The following is a 15,678-nucleotide window of genomic DNA, read 5'->3' on the forward strand; positions in this document are numbered from 1 at the left end:
AGGACATACACGATGAGTAATAGGCCTACTGATACCACATAGGGGAAAGTGGGGTAATCCCGGGCACCTTTCGTTAAGGCCACACAGGTACAAGATCAAATAAAGTTCATCAGTGAAAATCATATCAATGCAAAGTAGGAGTAATACTCTAACCAGTTTTTAATAACTCAACATCTATAGATAAGTTATAATTAAAAAACAAAATGGTAAAAAATGATGGGGTAATGCCGGACACGGGGTAATCCCGGACCAATGATTGCTGCTAAGAGGGAAAGTGGAGTAAGATGATAATCCCCTACAATGTATTGGGTACTTATGTTACCTCATGCATACAACTATGGGGGCTGTCGTTATTGTCTATATTTTCGAAATAGCAAGTGTCCGGCATTATACCCCATCTGTATAGAGACGCATGAGTGTCCGGGATTGCCCCGCACCGTCCCGACTTAATTTTTCAGTGCTTGTTCTACATCCATTTTTAAGATACCAACATTCTTACATACAGCTAACAATCAAGTATCAAACATAATTTTCATCCATAGTCATCTGTGTCCCTTGTCGCATTAATAACTGTCACCCAGCTAATAAATCACTTTTCAGATAAAAAGTCAAAAATGACCATTTCTGTTTTTGCGTAATTTTCACAAAGAAAGACGAGACCCAAAGCGCTGGTAGTAGTACACGTGAGGTACACCTTGAGGTAGCTAACACCCTAAGGTAGTATAATAGTGCCACCCTTCTCCGTTTAGCCGCAATTGATGTGTCCGGGATTCCCCACAGTCCGGCATTACCCCACTTTCCCCTAACTTTAAAAAAACATGTTTTTCAGTAGTTTTACCTTGTTTAATGGTATAATTATCAATATTTTGCATAATACGCTGATGGGGCAGGCCCACCCTCCAGTTTGGGGTAAGTCCGCCCGTGGAAGATATAGGGGAACATGCCCCATCCATCCTCAAAAGGGTGAATGTGCCCCTTGTGCAAATTTTTGTATTTTCTTCATGGTATGCAAAGTAGGCCTACAAAAGTCTTACAAATCGAATAAGGAGTTTATAACTGACAAATAATTAATAAATGTTCCCAATACAGATTTCCATTAAAACCATCTGTATTTTATGTATAACGATAATACTGTTTGACAACATTATTAATGCAAGAAAAAATTACGTTTTTGTGTAATTTGTTTGTTTTTGCTGCAGTTCGTTTTGCTATGTCGCGTAGCTAATATGAGAAGTTTATAATGACCTATGTCACCTAATTTTGCCATCGCCAAATTTCCCGATGGCCGTAGTGCTGAGAATCGCACGGTGGGTGAACCTGTCCCTATGGCGAACACTCCCCGCTCTCCCCTAAATGTGTGCCAAAATTGTTCCCTCCCCGTGGCCCATGGCCGGCCAGGTTTTTTTTTTTTTTCCTCTCAGCTGGTCAAAAATTACCTCTCCTGTGTTATTTACTAGGAAAAACGGTGTAAAAAAGTCTTAAGAAAACCGTACGAAAACGCTTTAACATGCAAATTTTCAACATAGGTCTATCTGGACCATTAATTTAAGGTTTGCAAATTGGGATCATAATTTGGCATGCGTAAGGGGGCAAAGACTTCAAAAGTTTGGCGGGCCGAGACGGGGGAAGAGATTTTTGGCAGACCGATAGCTATATAGGCCTAGTTGATATTTATCCACGAACTGTTTTAATTCGGTCTTCATTTTTAATAAATTTCAGCTTTTTCTGAGTGGTCGCCTTAATTACATTCAGTTCTACTGACTACATCCGTCACTGACTACCATCCCCCCAGCACTGGACTTTGAAAGTGATGTGCAGACAGCAGATCGAAACTAGTGGTAAGAGCCTAGACACCGAAAAAGGGGTAGTGAGACTGGGAAAAATTTTGGGTCAAAATATAAAAATTTGCACAATTTTGAAAAATAAGCTGAAAATCTTTGGAAAATTTGTAGAAAAATAATGAAAAAAAACAGGGTCATTCACGGTGAGAGATAATCAGAAACTTTCCCAATTTTTTTTGAAAAAAGGGGTCTTTTGGTGACATGAAAACAAAAAAGGAGGTCATGGGTGAGAGAGTTGAAAAATAGGGGTCATAGGCCTAGTCTAGTGAGTGCCCCCCGGACTGCCCCTTTCAAACTCGTTTCTACTATCCCGCCCTTGTGACCCGGCCTTGTGACATGCCAAAAATCCCCCCACCCCTTTTTTTTGTCTTTCAAAATAAATGTTTCCCCCTCATAGCCGGGCTTCATAGTCTCGCCCCTGTAATTCACAGCCTCATTTGAATTACTCTTTGGGTATAATCTCTTTGGATGTATCATCACTTTTATAGGTATGTCAGCCTTGTAACTTTTGTTTGACAGTCGCTGCTAGTCTCGCGGCCAGACTGTATGTGGCTATCACGAACATACAGTCTGGGAAACTGAAGGATCTACGTGATTGTGATTGGACAGTCGATTCTGAGTGTCAAGTCACGCAATTGATATAACATCGTTCGCAATTGGTCAAGATACCATGACGTAATTTAACCCCGGAAGCCTTTCGTCAGCTGGCTGCAGTGTATTACGGGGATTTCCCGGGAACTGTTTACGGTTATGTTTACAAGGATTTTATGTAAACAAACAAGGTGTTAAACATGAACAAAAGAAAGTATAATTAAAATGCTGTGTGGCGATCCGAGTGACAGCTGAAGCACGATCGCGACAGAGACAGGGCAGTTTTGTGCTGATCTAAGAAAGCTTAAAAGTGACGTGAGTATCAGTAATATATTTATATTTAATTAAATAATTAGGTGGCTGGCATTTTCTTCGGAAGGGGTGGGTCTCAAATATACTTGGGGGGTCTCATACAATTTTTAGACCAAAAATAGGGGTTATAATTTTTTAACACCCAAAATAGGGGTTTGTAGAATTATTAAGGGCTGGCGACTAAAAATTTTCACGCGCTGCGTGCGCATTCTTTAACTTCACAATCAAAATGTGCATACAATCTATAGCTATAAAATGCAAATTTTTTATGCACTTCACGCGTCTTCATCGCTCTTAGCCTTTGGCGCACTCCGCTTTAGTTCCGGCACTGAATGATTTGTCTTGAGTGCGTGTAGGTGGAAGGGGTGGGGTGGGGTTGGTCATAAAAAATTTTGACCCAAGATAAGGGGGTTGTTAAAAAGTTTTGGCCACGATAGGGGGGTCATAAAAAATTGACTCTGGTCACTGACATATTTGGGACCCCCCTTCTGAAGAAAATGCCAGCCCCTTATACTAGGTGCTTTACATGAATTGAATCCTACAGTCTGAGGGCCGATGACACACATTCGATGGGTGTAAGGTGCTTGCATGGAAGGTCATTAGTTCAAATCATCCTCCACTGACCTCCAGACCGGTGCTCCAGAAGACATGCAAATGCATTTGCATGTCTTCTGGAGCATGTCTGGAGGATGATTTGAACTGACGACCTTCCGTGCAATAATTAGGGGCTGTGCAATAATTATGAGCCGGGGAGGTAAATTTTCCGAAGCGGTTAGCCTAAAATTGCTTGCCCCACCTCTCTCAACCTGCCAAAATTATTTGCCCCCCCTTGCGCATGGCCGCATGCCAAATTTTTGGGATCCTAATTTACAAGATCATGTTGCGAAGCGCAGCAAGCAGGAATATTTATGTATTTAAGCATTTCCGTACTGTTTTCCTAAGCCTTTTTAGAGCGTTTTATTTAAAAGGCGCCACATGAATGTGTGCCAAAAATTCCTAGCACCCCCAATTTTACCCTCCTCCAGGGCTCATAATTATTGCACAGCCCCTTATATGTACCGCAGGGTGGTGAATGGGGGGGGGGGGGCAAAGTTTTTTTGGTAGGCCAAAGGGAGGTTTGATTTTAAAATAGGTGACGAAAAAATAAAACCCTGTTCTATGGGGCTGACCTACTGAGATTTTTCCAAAATTGGGAAACAATTTAAGTTTACAAATGAATGCCACTGAGTAAACCAAATGTTGGGAGGGTAATTTTTAAAGTTTGACTAGCTATAAAAATGTACCTACAGTCCACCTGATCTGCAACCAGTATGTGACCAGTCACAGTGTATCATTTTCAATTTACCAAAAAAATTGTTTGATTTTAAACAATAAAAATATTTTATTCTTTTTCCTTTAAAATTTACAGGTTGAGGTGGTAAGCCGAGTGGTTGACCAAGCCTGGGAAACTTACAGAAGCCACCTGGGAGTCAGCAATATGAGGTTCCACATTCTGCGTTATTAGTCCGATGTACACTGGTGTGGCAACAAGCACTCCACAAACAACTTTTAATTTAACACTTTCCAATTTAGAAACTAAATTTATGCAGTGAACTGTGGCAACAAATGAATAAGGATTGCTATTATGAAGCTTTGTTAGACTGGATAGACAGAAGCTGAGAATCATGTTTATTCAGTGATTCTCAAATCTCCAATGAGTGCACCACTGTGAACTCTTTAAATTACACCATAGTACCACTTTCAGTGCACCTTAATAGCATGTAATTGGTACAAAATTCACAGCGAAATCATCTGGCCATTCTTACATCTGTTCACAGCTCAACTTATTGTCAGAAAAATGCAAGTATTTTCATACCCTATGAAATACTTCCACTAACTCATTGTGTGGCAATAGATGGCCTTGAGGTCTACATGAAATGTGTAATTTCCACCTCTTGATAGGAAATTTAGTTTCATCTCTTTTAAAAAGGGTCAAGGTTCACTTGTTTCATTTAGACTTTAAATGTGTTTATGTGTTTCTGGTAACATAGGTCCTGGAATTAACTCTCAGTTGGTCAGCCAAATATTTTATAGTGAATTGTGATCACATGTACATGCTGTTGAGGTCTGTCAGGAACTAGTAAGGACATTGATGAGAGATGAATGACTATAATCTGACTTATAAATGACCATGGTATATAAAAAGAACATTTTATTCAACCTCTTTTCATGGTATCTGAAGATTTACTTTTCATACACTATTGAAAGAAACTATAATTATATTTGATAACACAAGCACTGGTAATAGTAATACTGTTGGTAATTACAGATGGCATTTAATAACAATCATGACTTTGTATTTCACGACTTTGTATGTGTAACAATGGAAAGAAAGAATAATAATTACAAGCATAATTATTTTAGTTTGTTTGAATTTGCTTTAGTGTTAATACCTGGGGAACCACTCAGAATAAATGTGTTGTCATCATCGAGCAACAATCTGCAGGAAAGGGTACTCTTTTCATGCATCATCGCTGGGTCTGCAATTTAATATACAATCCTATTAAACCTATGGGACAAAAATATTTTTGCAGGCAAAAATAAAAATCATGAAAGATCATGGGTTTTATTTTTGCCTGCAAAAATGTTTTTGTCCCATAGGCTGTAAATGTTTGAAACTGTGAATACAAGAAACTGCAAGTTGAAGGGGTTGGAATAAGCGATAGCCCGATAGCCATGCCTACCAAATTTTCCATTGGGCTATTGGGTTTTATCTCCATGTGGCCCGTCGGGCTATTTAAAAAACATTTAATTAATTTATTTAGTTATTTATTTTTTCGGTTTTGGAGTGTCCCTGGACCCTAGAGCTAAGGCCTTCAAAAATTGTTTGATTGGCGGAACCCGAGCGACCCTAAACTAAACACCCTAAAAAAATAATAATAAAAAAACCTTTTTTTTAAAGTTCCAAGGCCTTTATCATACGCAATTTACAGCTTTAAAAGCGGGTGCAAAACGAAGAAAAAAAAAAAAGGAAAAAATGCTGACCGACCTACCCTAATTTTTCAAATGTCAATCAAACAATTTTTAGGCCTAAATGCTAGGATCATTCATGGTTGATATTTAAAAAAGAAGAAAAAAATAATAGGCCCTAGTGTTTTTAATATGCAAATAGTTATATATAATGTGTTCATGTCATACTCTATTAATGATTTCAAAATGGATACAAATGCATTTTGAAATCATTAATAGAGTATCTCATGAACACACCGGCTTATAGCTTTGCAAAAACACTGGGGCCTTATTTTTCTTATCTTTTGTTTTAAATGTCAATGAAGACTGATCCTAGCATTTAGCTCTAGTACAGGGACACTCCAAAACCAAAACAATAAAAACAAAAAAAACACTTAAATACAGAATTGTACTCTCTGAACTTTAATTATTGTTCCTAGTTTGGTTCCTGAACCAAACCGTTGATTTTCAAAATTAAAAAGTAAGTGACAGATGCTTTACCACGTAACAACATACACCTTTTAATTTCTTTGTAGCAAAATTAATTACGGTACTCAAAAATTAAATTTTCTGACTGCAGTTCTTTCAGAGGCCCTGTATTAAATCAAATTCCTGTGTCATAATCTTTGAGTGTTATACATGTGTACATTGTTTATGTAATTTTTAGAGTAATACTGGAGCCCTTTTAGTTTTGTTCTCCATGAACACAATCATTTTGTGTTCTGTGTTTCTGCACAATTCATTTTCATACAGGCCAAACAAGTGTTTTTGTCTGATTTTTCTCAATTGCTGAATGCTGTAACTTTACATCTAATTGCTATTTGAGAAGTATGTGACAAATCAGTAGGCTACATAATCCACTGAATAATCAGCAATAATGGTTCTGTTCTGTCTGTTGATTCAAAAATCAGTTGTTCAAGGTGGCCATCACAAGGTCCAATTTCCAAATCATCATGCATGCTCCTGTAAGACAATAATAACAATTAAACATAATATATTAAATGGGTCTGATAAATGTCTGCATGGAGATTTATTCACCAATAAAGTGAGAGCTGACGTCTCATTACGTATCATTGAATCAGTGACATTATGGGGATTTAGTATTTTTTCTTTCAAATCAAAAACAAGTAAAAAGAGCCATTTTAATGTGCTGCCATAGATTATGTTTTTCACATTTTCAAGCCTTTCTGTGATTGTTTAGCGTAATGTAGCCTCTTCCAGTTTTTTAGTTGCTTGTCTTATCTAGGCTTATTTATATTCCACCATTCTTAATTTCACCATTATACTCTATGGTGTTTTGCTGTTGGCATGATTCTAAAGGAAAAAATGAGTTGACATTAAGAATGTTTTTACTTACAAAGTAACAGGTCACTGTCTGTCAGAAACCCAAGATCGTGTTGCATCAAGCCATCTCCATTACTGTTAGCTACTGTTGTTCATCAGATGTCATCTTGGTCAACTGCAAACCAAATACACAAATTAATGATTTAATAAATAGCAGTTTTTTTCTCACAAATGATGTTTTCATCATAAAATGAGTAAAAAACTTTTAGGGTATATCCCCATTTACCAATTCCTCATGTTTGCTAAAAATTGTGCCCTGAGCTGGCGCTCTAATTGGATATGGTATATTAACCGGCACTCAACTTGAGCTAGCTAAACCTGATTTATCTCTAGGCCTCAACCGATATGGCAGAACTGTCTACCGATTGGATATCGATGTAAATAATACCGGCCAATATCTGATCCGATCAGATATCAGTTTAAAAAAAAAAATGTATTCAATTTTTAAAAAAATTTTCCCAAAGTTTCCAGCGACTTTGAAGAACCACTTGACCTACTCTGAGGTGCTAAGATCAGAAACAATTACAATTTTCCATGCATTTATAATAATTATGTAGGCCTAATAGATGAAGAGCTAAGAGGTAAACATTTGTTGATGGTTTGCATATTGGATAACAAACTGTAATGTTTTCGTAATTTTTTTCCAAATTGTTTTCTTCAAATTAACTCTGCTAGCACCTCAGAATAGGTCCAGTGGTTCTTCAAAGTTGCAGAAAACTTTGCAAAAAAAAAAAAATTAAATTTTTTTTGGACTGATATCCGATCCAATACCAATATCGAAAATATCTGGCCGACGCCACGGTACAATATCCGATTTAATGATACTGAGATAAAATTGTTACTAAATTTGAGATAGATTCAAAATAACAAAATCGGGGACTTAAAAAGAGAAAAAAAAATTCCCACCATACTCCCATGGGACCAGGATTTGTACCATTCGAGAATCGAGACAGTAACGTTTGCTTACTACTTACTTGAGAACTCTAGCTTCAAATTTGCACACAATAGTTTTACATGTACAGCTTTGTACGCATTCGATGCTATCATGCTCGAGTCCATTTGCTATCATTATTTCAGTGGATCTGCCAATCAGCACTGACATGTAATATTTCTGCTGATTTTGATGCAAGTTAAAATTTGATTGAGTCAACTGTGTATTTTAAGGAAATGCTGCCTATTTTAACAGTCTAATATTTAGTTGAAGTGCAAACTGCAATTTTAGCAACATTTTTGATACGATCTCCAGCAGTGATCGGCTGTATTTACTTACAGCTTCCCTAGCCATTGATTTCTAAGTACTAGATTTTGAGAGCTCAGGACTCGTCTTTAAATAGTGTGAAGCTATCTGTGACAAATTCAAGCTAGACTTCTCGTATAAGCTGCTCATGTGTATTGTGTAATTACACACACAATCAAACGCTTATAAATTAACACTGTTTGAAGGCCGCAGTCACCTCGCACCACATCATGAACCCCGAAGAATCCCGAAGTAAAATAGGTTGTAGTAAACCTTTGAAGAGCCCGTACGTACAGTGATGTTGCAAAGTCAGATCTAACAATGTGTTATGTACGGCACAAAGTTAATTTGTAAATTTCCACTGACTCCACATCAGCAGATCACCTCTGCAGACAACAATTCCTCCGGGAGTTTCCAATAAGACAGACAGACAGACAGACAGACAAGTGTGTTCCAACAAATGACTGAGTAAATTTTGTGATGTACACTCTCGTCAAAGGTTTACTCATGTACTCCAAACGCCATGCCATCAGACAGAATCAGTATGTAGAGTATCATGCATGCATGCAATGGCTAGTATTATAATATATTTATAATATTCCAGTGTAATAGTATGTGTGCCATGTACAAATGTGAAATGATGTAAACATTGTAATGTACAGATGTATCATGCAGGAATTTTAGACGGGACTATGGACCTAGCCTGCGCCTGTCGAGCTGTATCAATAAAATCAACAGAAATCAGTTCGTTAAGTACTTACTTTCTCGTCTTGAGATTTTCTTTCGTGCTCAAAATTACCAAATAGATGTTGAAAATTCGTTCAATTTTCATTCAAATCTGCTCGCGTTGACAGATCGTGCTGCGGCGAACGAAATCAATCAGCTGTTCAAAGGTCAAATCAAATTGATCAGGTCAACAGTCACTTCCGTTTCCCCGAAATATGGGGAACCAATCAGAAGAGTCGTTATATGTGCTCTTTTGCAGACTGTTTGTTAGGAGGATCGACGAGTGTCAGACCGACGCAAACTGGCTGTGTAGGAGACTAAGTCGCTGCATAAGGCTTGCTATCACGCTTTGTTATTATCTTGCCACATTACGAACCGTTTACTAACGCGACAATGAGACTACTGATTACATGATCGTGAAGTGCAAAATTATGCAACTGTAAATCCTGATTCCTGACATTGATGGGAAATGAATATTGCTATGTGACATTCACCACTCAGTCACGAACTCAGAATGTCGTTTTATAGGATAATAAGCAACAGTGTGATCAGAAACCCAGGTGCGCGTCTTTTAGTTCAGTCGGCTTGTGTGCCAAGAAAAAGATTCAGGTAAGCTTAATAAAATTAAATAATGATGTTAAACTACTGTACTGGTACTCCCGGTGTCGTCACTTAACATTCAAAGGCGTAACGCATGATCGTTCCCTAAGTCAAAAATACCCCCCTATTTGGCGCGGTTTCAAGAACATTTTCGTCATTTTGTACCCCTATTTTACACGAAAACGGGTACAAATTAGCCTTAAAAAATACCCCTATTTTTGGCATTTCAAGTACACTTTTACAAAAGTACCCCTTTTTTAACATTTCAAGAACACGTACACAAAAACACTTGTTCTGATTCATTGTCTTTTCTGAGGAGAAATCTGTTGTCCTTTTAATATATAAATTTGGAAAATAACAGAAAAATATATACAAATACATCCAAGCAATATGATGCATCATGTGTTTTTTATGATACAGTTATCAACAATGTAATCTTTCCTCCGCTTTTTTTTTTTTTTTTTTGCAAAATAAAGCTTGAAAGTTGAATGTGACCAATACATAAACTGACTGACAAAAATTACGAACTCGGGCATTTGCCACGAATTCCCTCACGCTCCACTCAAACCACTAGATCAGCCCCATCTTTAGATATTTTCAAGAAAAACCTCTAGCTTGCCGGTCACCAAATAGTTAGCGATTTGCGGTTTTCGCCCTGCTGACTACAACTTCAAAAGGTTCAGAAGGAACAATTCCTTTATGATCAGGTGCCATTTCAAGAGTTTGTGGCCTGTTTGTGGGTACCCAGTTTGTCAAGGCTCCGGAGGCCGGGCGATCATTAATAAAGCCGATGAAAAAGTCCCATGGAATCAGCGGCCAAACTGGGTAAGTCCCCAGTGACGAATCGGTGTAAACAAACCATGAAACAAATAAAACCGAGTCGAAAGCGTGTTGCTGAATATTTAGGCGGGATATTAGGAAGGCAAAAAGTTTCACAAAAGTGAAATTCTGGAGTAAATTGAGCGAGAAATGGTAGATTTCTTGGGATTTCAACATTATCATGATTCACAAAAATATACCCTATTTTTTAATTTCGAGTACCGTACACCGTCGTCAAAAACAACCCTATTTTTTAAACATCGCGAACATAGTTCAAAAATAACCCCCTTTTTCGCGAAATTGGGAACGATCATGCGTACACATAGTCAATGTTAAGTGACGACACCGGGCTGGTACTGCTGTATTCAAAGTGCAAATGGTAGTCATGTAACGACCAAAAGATAAATTACTGACTATCATTGAAGACTGAGTTCCGTAGTCTAGTAGGGCCTACTGCAGGCTGGTCACTGCTGGTGATATCGTGATCTACATACATTAGGCCTAACATACATCTCTCTATCTCTATCATGGTTGAGTCGGCAGGGAAATAAAACATCACACCAGCTTGATTGGTGCCCGGGGTACTCAAGTTTGGTTTTGGTAGGGACGTGCCGCTGAGATTTTGGAAGTGGACCCATAAATATACCAATTTTTCAAGAAATTTGGACCCATTGTTATACCAAAAGTCAAAATTTTTGGCCGAATTTAACCAAAATTGTCTTAGTTTTTTTACAAATTTTCCCAAAATTTTGGGAAAATTTTGGCTAGATTAGGCCCTTCACAATTAATTCTTAGTTTCCTGTTCATGGTTGAAAACCAGGGATGAGGCGACTTTTAATTATTAATTATTAATTATCTTTTATTTTCTTTATTTTAAAATAAGTGGTCGCAACCTACATCAAGCCATTTTGACAAGGAGCATGCATTTAATTATTTTACTACTATGTTTGATTTTATACATAAGTATAAATGGTACAATTAGGTTCTATGTTTATTCATCATTTAATATAGATGATATGATCAAAGTCAGAAAGTAGTGGTAGTCATTAAAAGTTATTTTTAAAGAGAAAATCCAAAATATGAATAAAATAATTAAATATTGTGCAATTCTCTACTTTGGACGCGGGCGGGAAACAGGAAACTAAGAATCAATTGTAATTGGCCTTATGGAAAAATTGGGCTATTTTCCGAAAAAATTGAGAAAATTTTGAAAAAAGGACCCATTCATATACCAAAATAGGCTTTGAAAAAGGGGTCATTGATATACCAAAAGGCTTAAAATGCTACCCATATTTGCGGCACGTCCCCATATGGTCATTTGTACTGAGTACCCCCCCCCCCCCCGGGATTGGTGCTCTCGCGTGCATGACGGGATTAATAATTGCTTGTGGTTTTTATTTCTTTCTTGAAGGCTTCCAGGCTTGGTAAGGTTACGGTGGTCTCTCGGTAAGTCGGTTCCAATCTCGAGTTGTACCAGTACGAGCCTACGAGGAAAGTAGAAGAACTTGTACATTGCATTGTATATGTTGGTGTTGGCAGATGCCTCTTGAATTTTCTTGTTATGACTACCTCTGCTGGTCCTACTGTCTACTGCTGGTGTGATGTACTGTTACTGGTCTTTGTTGGTCCCCACCAGGTTATTGTCAATTTTGAATCATATGAAGGCGACTTTTTCTTCTTCTTTCTCTCAGGGTGTCCCATTCGTTCTAAGACAGTCAGCATATCAGTCACACTACTCTGCTGCCCATAGTCATTCATACAGAAGCGTGCAGCTCTTTGCAACTTTTGATGTCTTTCTCGTAGTGGGGATCCCATACCACTCCAATATTTGGTACACAAGTATTTCATATGCTGTGGTTTTCACCTCTGTTTGGTACAGAACCATAAATTCCTTCTTAGAAATCCAATGGTCCTGTTGGCTTTCTTGATTAATACATGTACTTTGTTTCTATGGGCATCCCATTTAAGACCGCTGTCCAGCTAGCAGCTCTACTCCCAGATAAGGATGAGATGAGACTTCTATCAAAACTTGACCACAGAAGCTGAAGCTTGTTGTTGGAGGGTTCCTCTTATTGGCAATTTTCATGATGTAACATTTCGCAGGGTTAAACTCCATCAACCATTTATCCTGCCATTAAATGCAGTTGAAGGAGATCTCTTTCAAGCTGACAAAGATGTTCTTCAGACTTTCCCAATGAGGACACAACACAATCATCTGCAAATAATTTTGACTTGCATTATTATCTGGTTAGTCATTGATGTATAGTAGAAAGAGCAGTGGCCCTAGCACTGTACCCTGAGGCACTCCTGATAGAACTGGTACTGGTACAGATGCCTCTCCATTGCAAACAACTTGCCGAGTTCTCCCAATCAGGAAGTTACCAAACCACTGGAGTAGGTTACCCGGGCTGATTCCATAGCGATGGAGCCTGATGTGGTACCTTGTCAACTGCTTTTGAGAAATCAAGTATTGCCATATGTGTGTTGTTTCACCAAGATGCCTTGGCATGGTTGGATTAACTTCAGTGTTATGCACGCACAAGCTGGTGTACATCGCGCACTTAAAGACGCGCAGTGTACATGTACACGAAAAATCATTACCCCAGTAAAATTTGGTCCAAAACACCAATATTCCTTGGAGCGGTAATACACAAAATTAGTTTTTATGACCTTTGACATTCTTTTATGCGAGTGTCCTTCAGGATTCAAAAGATAACCTCTGCTCCAATAAATTATCCCAGGCTATTGTCTGAAACTGCTCCACAGAAGATGCATCATAAATAACAGCTTATTTGAGGACTTGAGTTCTGCAGTCTAGTAAAATTTAATGCCCGAGATATGAAATTTTGAAACATTGTTTTAATGTTAGACACCAAAGTGGCAAATATAAAAAACAGAACATGAAAAGATTGGACCTTGCCCCATAAAGGATTAAAACATTTAGTATGACAAAATATGAACCTTTTGTATTTCTTTTCCCCCCAGATGTGTTGCAGTAGCACCAAACCAAACCAGGAGTATATCTGTTTGTGCTTGCCACTGTGCCAATAGAGACTCAAATGCAAGAACTGAAGATGAAAAGAGCAATGATAAACTAGAGGATCAACCAATTCGTTATTCAACAAGCAAAGCAACAAAATGGACTGTGAATGATAGCTTTGGTGTGAAAGAAAAGCCCGCAAATCCAATGTGGAGAGTAGTACTAATATCTAGTGTTATATTAGTTTTCTTAGGATGGGCATTCATCAGGAAAGAATCAGAGATTGATAGGATGTTGGAGAAAGATTTATATCAGCAATTTGAAGAAAAGTATCCAAATTACAGAGCACCTGGAAAAGATAAGAGACTTTAATTTGAGACCTGGCAGAAAAGAAGACCTAGGACGGTACATGGTAAAAGTGGACTATTTCGTCATCCATGGATTATTTATACATCCAAGGATTATATATCTTGAACATTGTTGCAATATTGAAGTATGTTAGTAAATAATATTATTATCTAAAACTGTTGAGGTTTGTCAGTGAACCTCACAACTTACCTTTAAATTAATGATGTCCAGTAAGAGCTTCATTAGTATGTCATTTAACGGTTTTAAATGTGCCATGTTGGTTAGGCTCCGATCACTCAGCATGCCAGTAAAAAGGAAGGTGACCTGATATATTTGGAAAATCAAATTCTTTAAAACTTAAGTATAACATAAAATGTCATCCCTTTCAAGCAAGCACTCATGCAGAAAGAAAATTTAAATGTTTTTGTAAATGTGACCAATTCCTAATGGAATTACCGACATTTATACAGTGTGATATTGGAAGTCTACAGTGTTTTTATTAATGATAATCATCATGATCATGTCATATATTGATTTCAAGTGAAAGGCCCTATTTTTCTCATAAACATATTGAAATTAGAAGTTCCAACTCAGTGTATTTCCAAAGATATCATCAAAAAAACTGCCTAATAAGTCTCAACTATGGTATTGGTATTCCATATTTGAAACTAATTCAGCAGTTTTTTGATGATTTCTTAGGAAATACACCGATTTAGAACGCCAAATTTCAATATGTTTATGAGAAAAATATGAGCTTTCATCTGATACCAAAATCAGCATTTTGATGAGGTAAAGTGGGGATGAGATTTTCAATCAGGTTACCCACCTTTAAACCAGTTATCACAGCAGCTGCGAAATTCCGTGTTCCGATTGTATGGCAAGTAGTATGCACCAACAAAGAAGCTGGTTTTGGAGCAAGAAATCAGGTTTATTGATGAAAAACCTGGTTTCTTGATCGACACGGTTTATTCATGATCAAGACACCAGGTTCTTAACAGACTAAACCAGATTTCAATTTTATTGTGCAAAATACATGCCATACAATTGAGCTGTTTTATTGTCTTTGTTTATCATGCCACCGCTTGGCAGGGTTTGATTTAGGGGCCATCCATAATTTTCGCCATTTTCACTTACGCACAAAGCGTGCGTAACTTTTTACTCCCCTCGAGTTATACACAAATAGAATGAAAACTCATTACAAATATCCGCCATCACCAACATCCTGAGGGGAGGGAGGAAATGGAGGCCAAAATTTCAATTTTGAAGCCATTTTTCAAACTTCACCATGGTCAAGGTCAAGTCACATTTTGGTGTGGGCTTGTGTATGTGATGTGTGTTTGGGTCTGTACGTCACATTAGTGGGTATAAGATACCCTCACTGTATCCCGGGGGTGGGGAAAGTCATTAATTTAAACGTACAAAAGATGACCACCCTGCCCCCTCCTTGTTTCTCCCGGTTGTTTCTCTGAGGGGAGGGGTCTTAATCATGATCATTAAATGGTACAAAACATATAGAGTATTCATAATGCATTATGTGTTACGCTTCACTATTAAGGGAGCTCAATTATGACCCATACCTGATGAGGGGGCCGGGATATCATCATTTGTGCGGTTACATTAATGACTTTCCCCACCCGCGGGGATACATTGAGGGCATCTTATACCCACTAATTGTGACGTATTTAGACCCAAACACACATCACATTTACACAAACCCATCTCAATATGTGACTTGACCTTGGGGACGTTTGAAAATGGCTTAAAATCAATTTTAGCCTCCATTTTCCCCCTCCCCTCAAGATGTGGGCAATAGCGGATATTTGTAATAGGTGAATTTTGTTTACAATAAGTGTTGCCCGGGAAATGATGTAATAAAAGATCAAGCACAATTA

At 37.8% G+C, this 15,678-nt stretch overlaps 1 protein-coding gene and 1 long non-coding RNA gene across 2 annotated transcripts; one reads left to right on the forward strand and one right to left on the reverse strand.

The window, feature by feature from the left end:
• Window positions 1–5,860: 5,860 nt before the first annotated feature.
• Window positions 5,861–9,354, reverse strand: LOC140150099 (uncharacterized). Its single transcript, XR_011858789.1, has 3 exons — window positions 9,075–9,354; window positions 7,090–7,191; window positions 5,861–6,695 (listed from the first exon to the last, which is right to left on the reverse strand). It is a non-coding gene; the product is annotated as an uncharacterized lncRNA (long non-coding RNA).
• A 97-nt stretch (window positions 9,355–9,451) lies between these two features.
• Window positions 9,452–15,678, forward strand: LOC140150102 (ubiquinol-cytochrome c reductase complex assembly factor 4-like). The gene is made up of 2 exons (XM_072172108.1): window positions 9,452–9,648; window positions 13,444–15,678. The coding sequence occupies exons 1-2, from the start codon at window positions 9,554–9,556 to the stop codon at window positions 13,808–13,810; spliced, it is 462 nt and encodes a 153-aa protein (XP_072028209.1). The 5' UTR covers window positions 9,452–9,553; the 3' UTR covers window positions 13,811–15,678.

This window comes from Amphiura filiformis, chromosome 1 (genome assembly GCF_039555335.1).
Source record: "Amphiura filiformis chromosome 1, Afil_fr2py, whole genome shotgun sequence".
Classification (NCBI taxonomy): Eukaryota; Metazoa; Echinodermata; class Ophiuroidea; order Amphilepidida; family Amphiuridae; genus Amphiura; species Amphiura filiformis.

Excerpts from the sequence above, each read along its gene's own strand:
- LOC140150102 (XM_072172108.1), top strand. The coding sequence starts at position 9,554 with ATGTCGTTTTATAGGATAATAAGCAACAGTGTGATCAGAAACCCAGGT. Across the intron at positions 9,649-13,443 it reads GTGCCAAGAAAAAGATTCAG|ATGTGTTGCAGTAGCACCAA; the intron begins GTAAGCTTAATA and ends TTTTCCCCCCAG.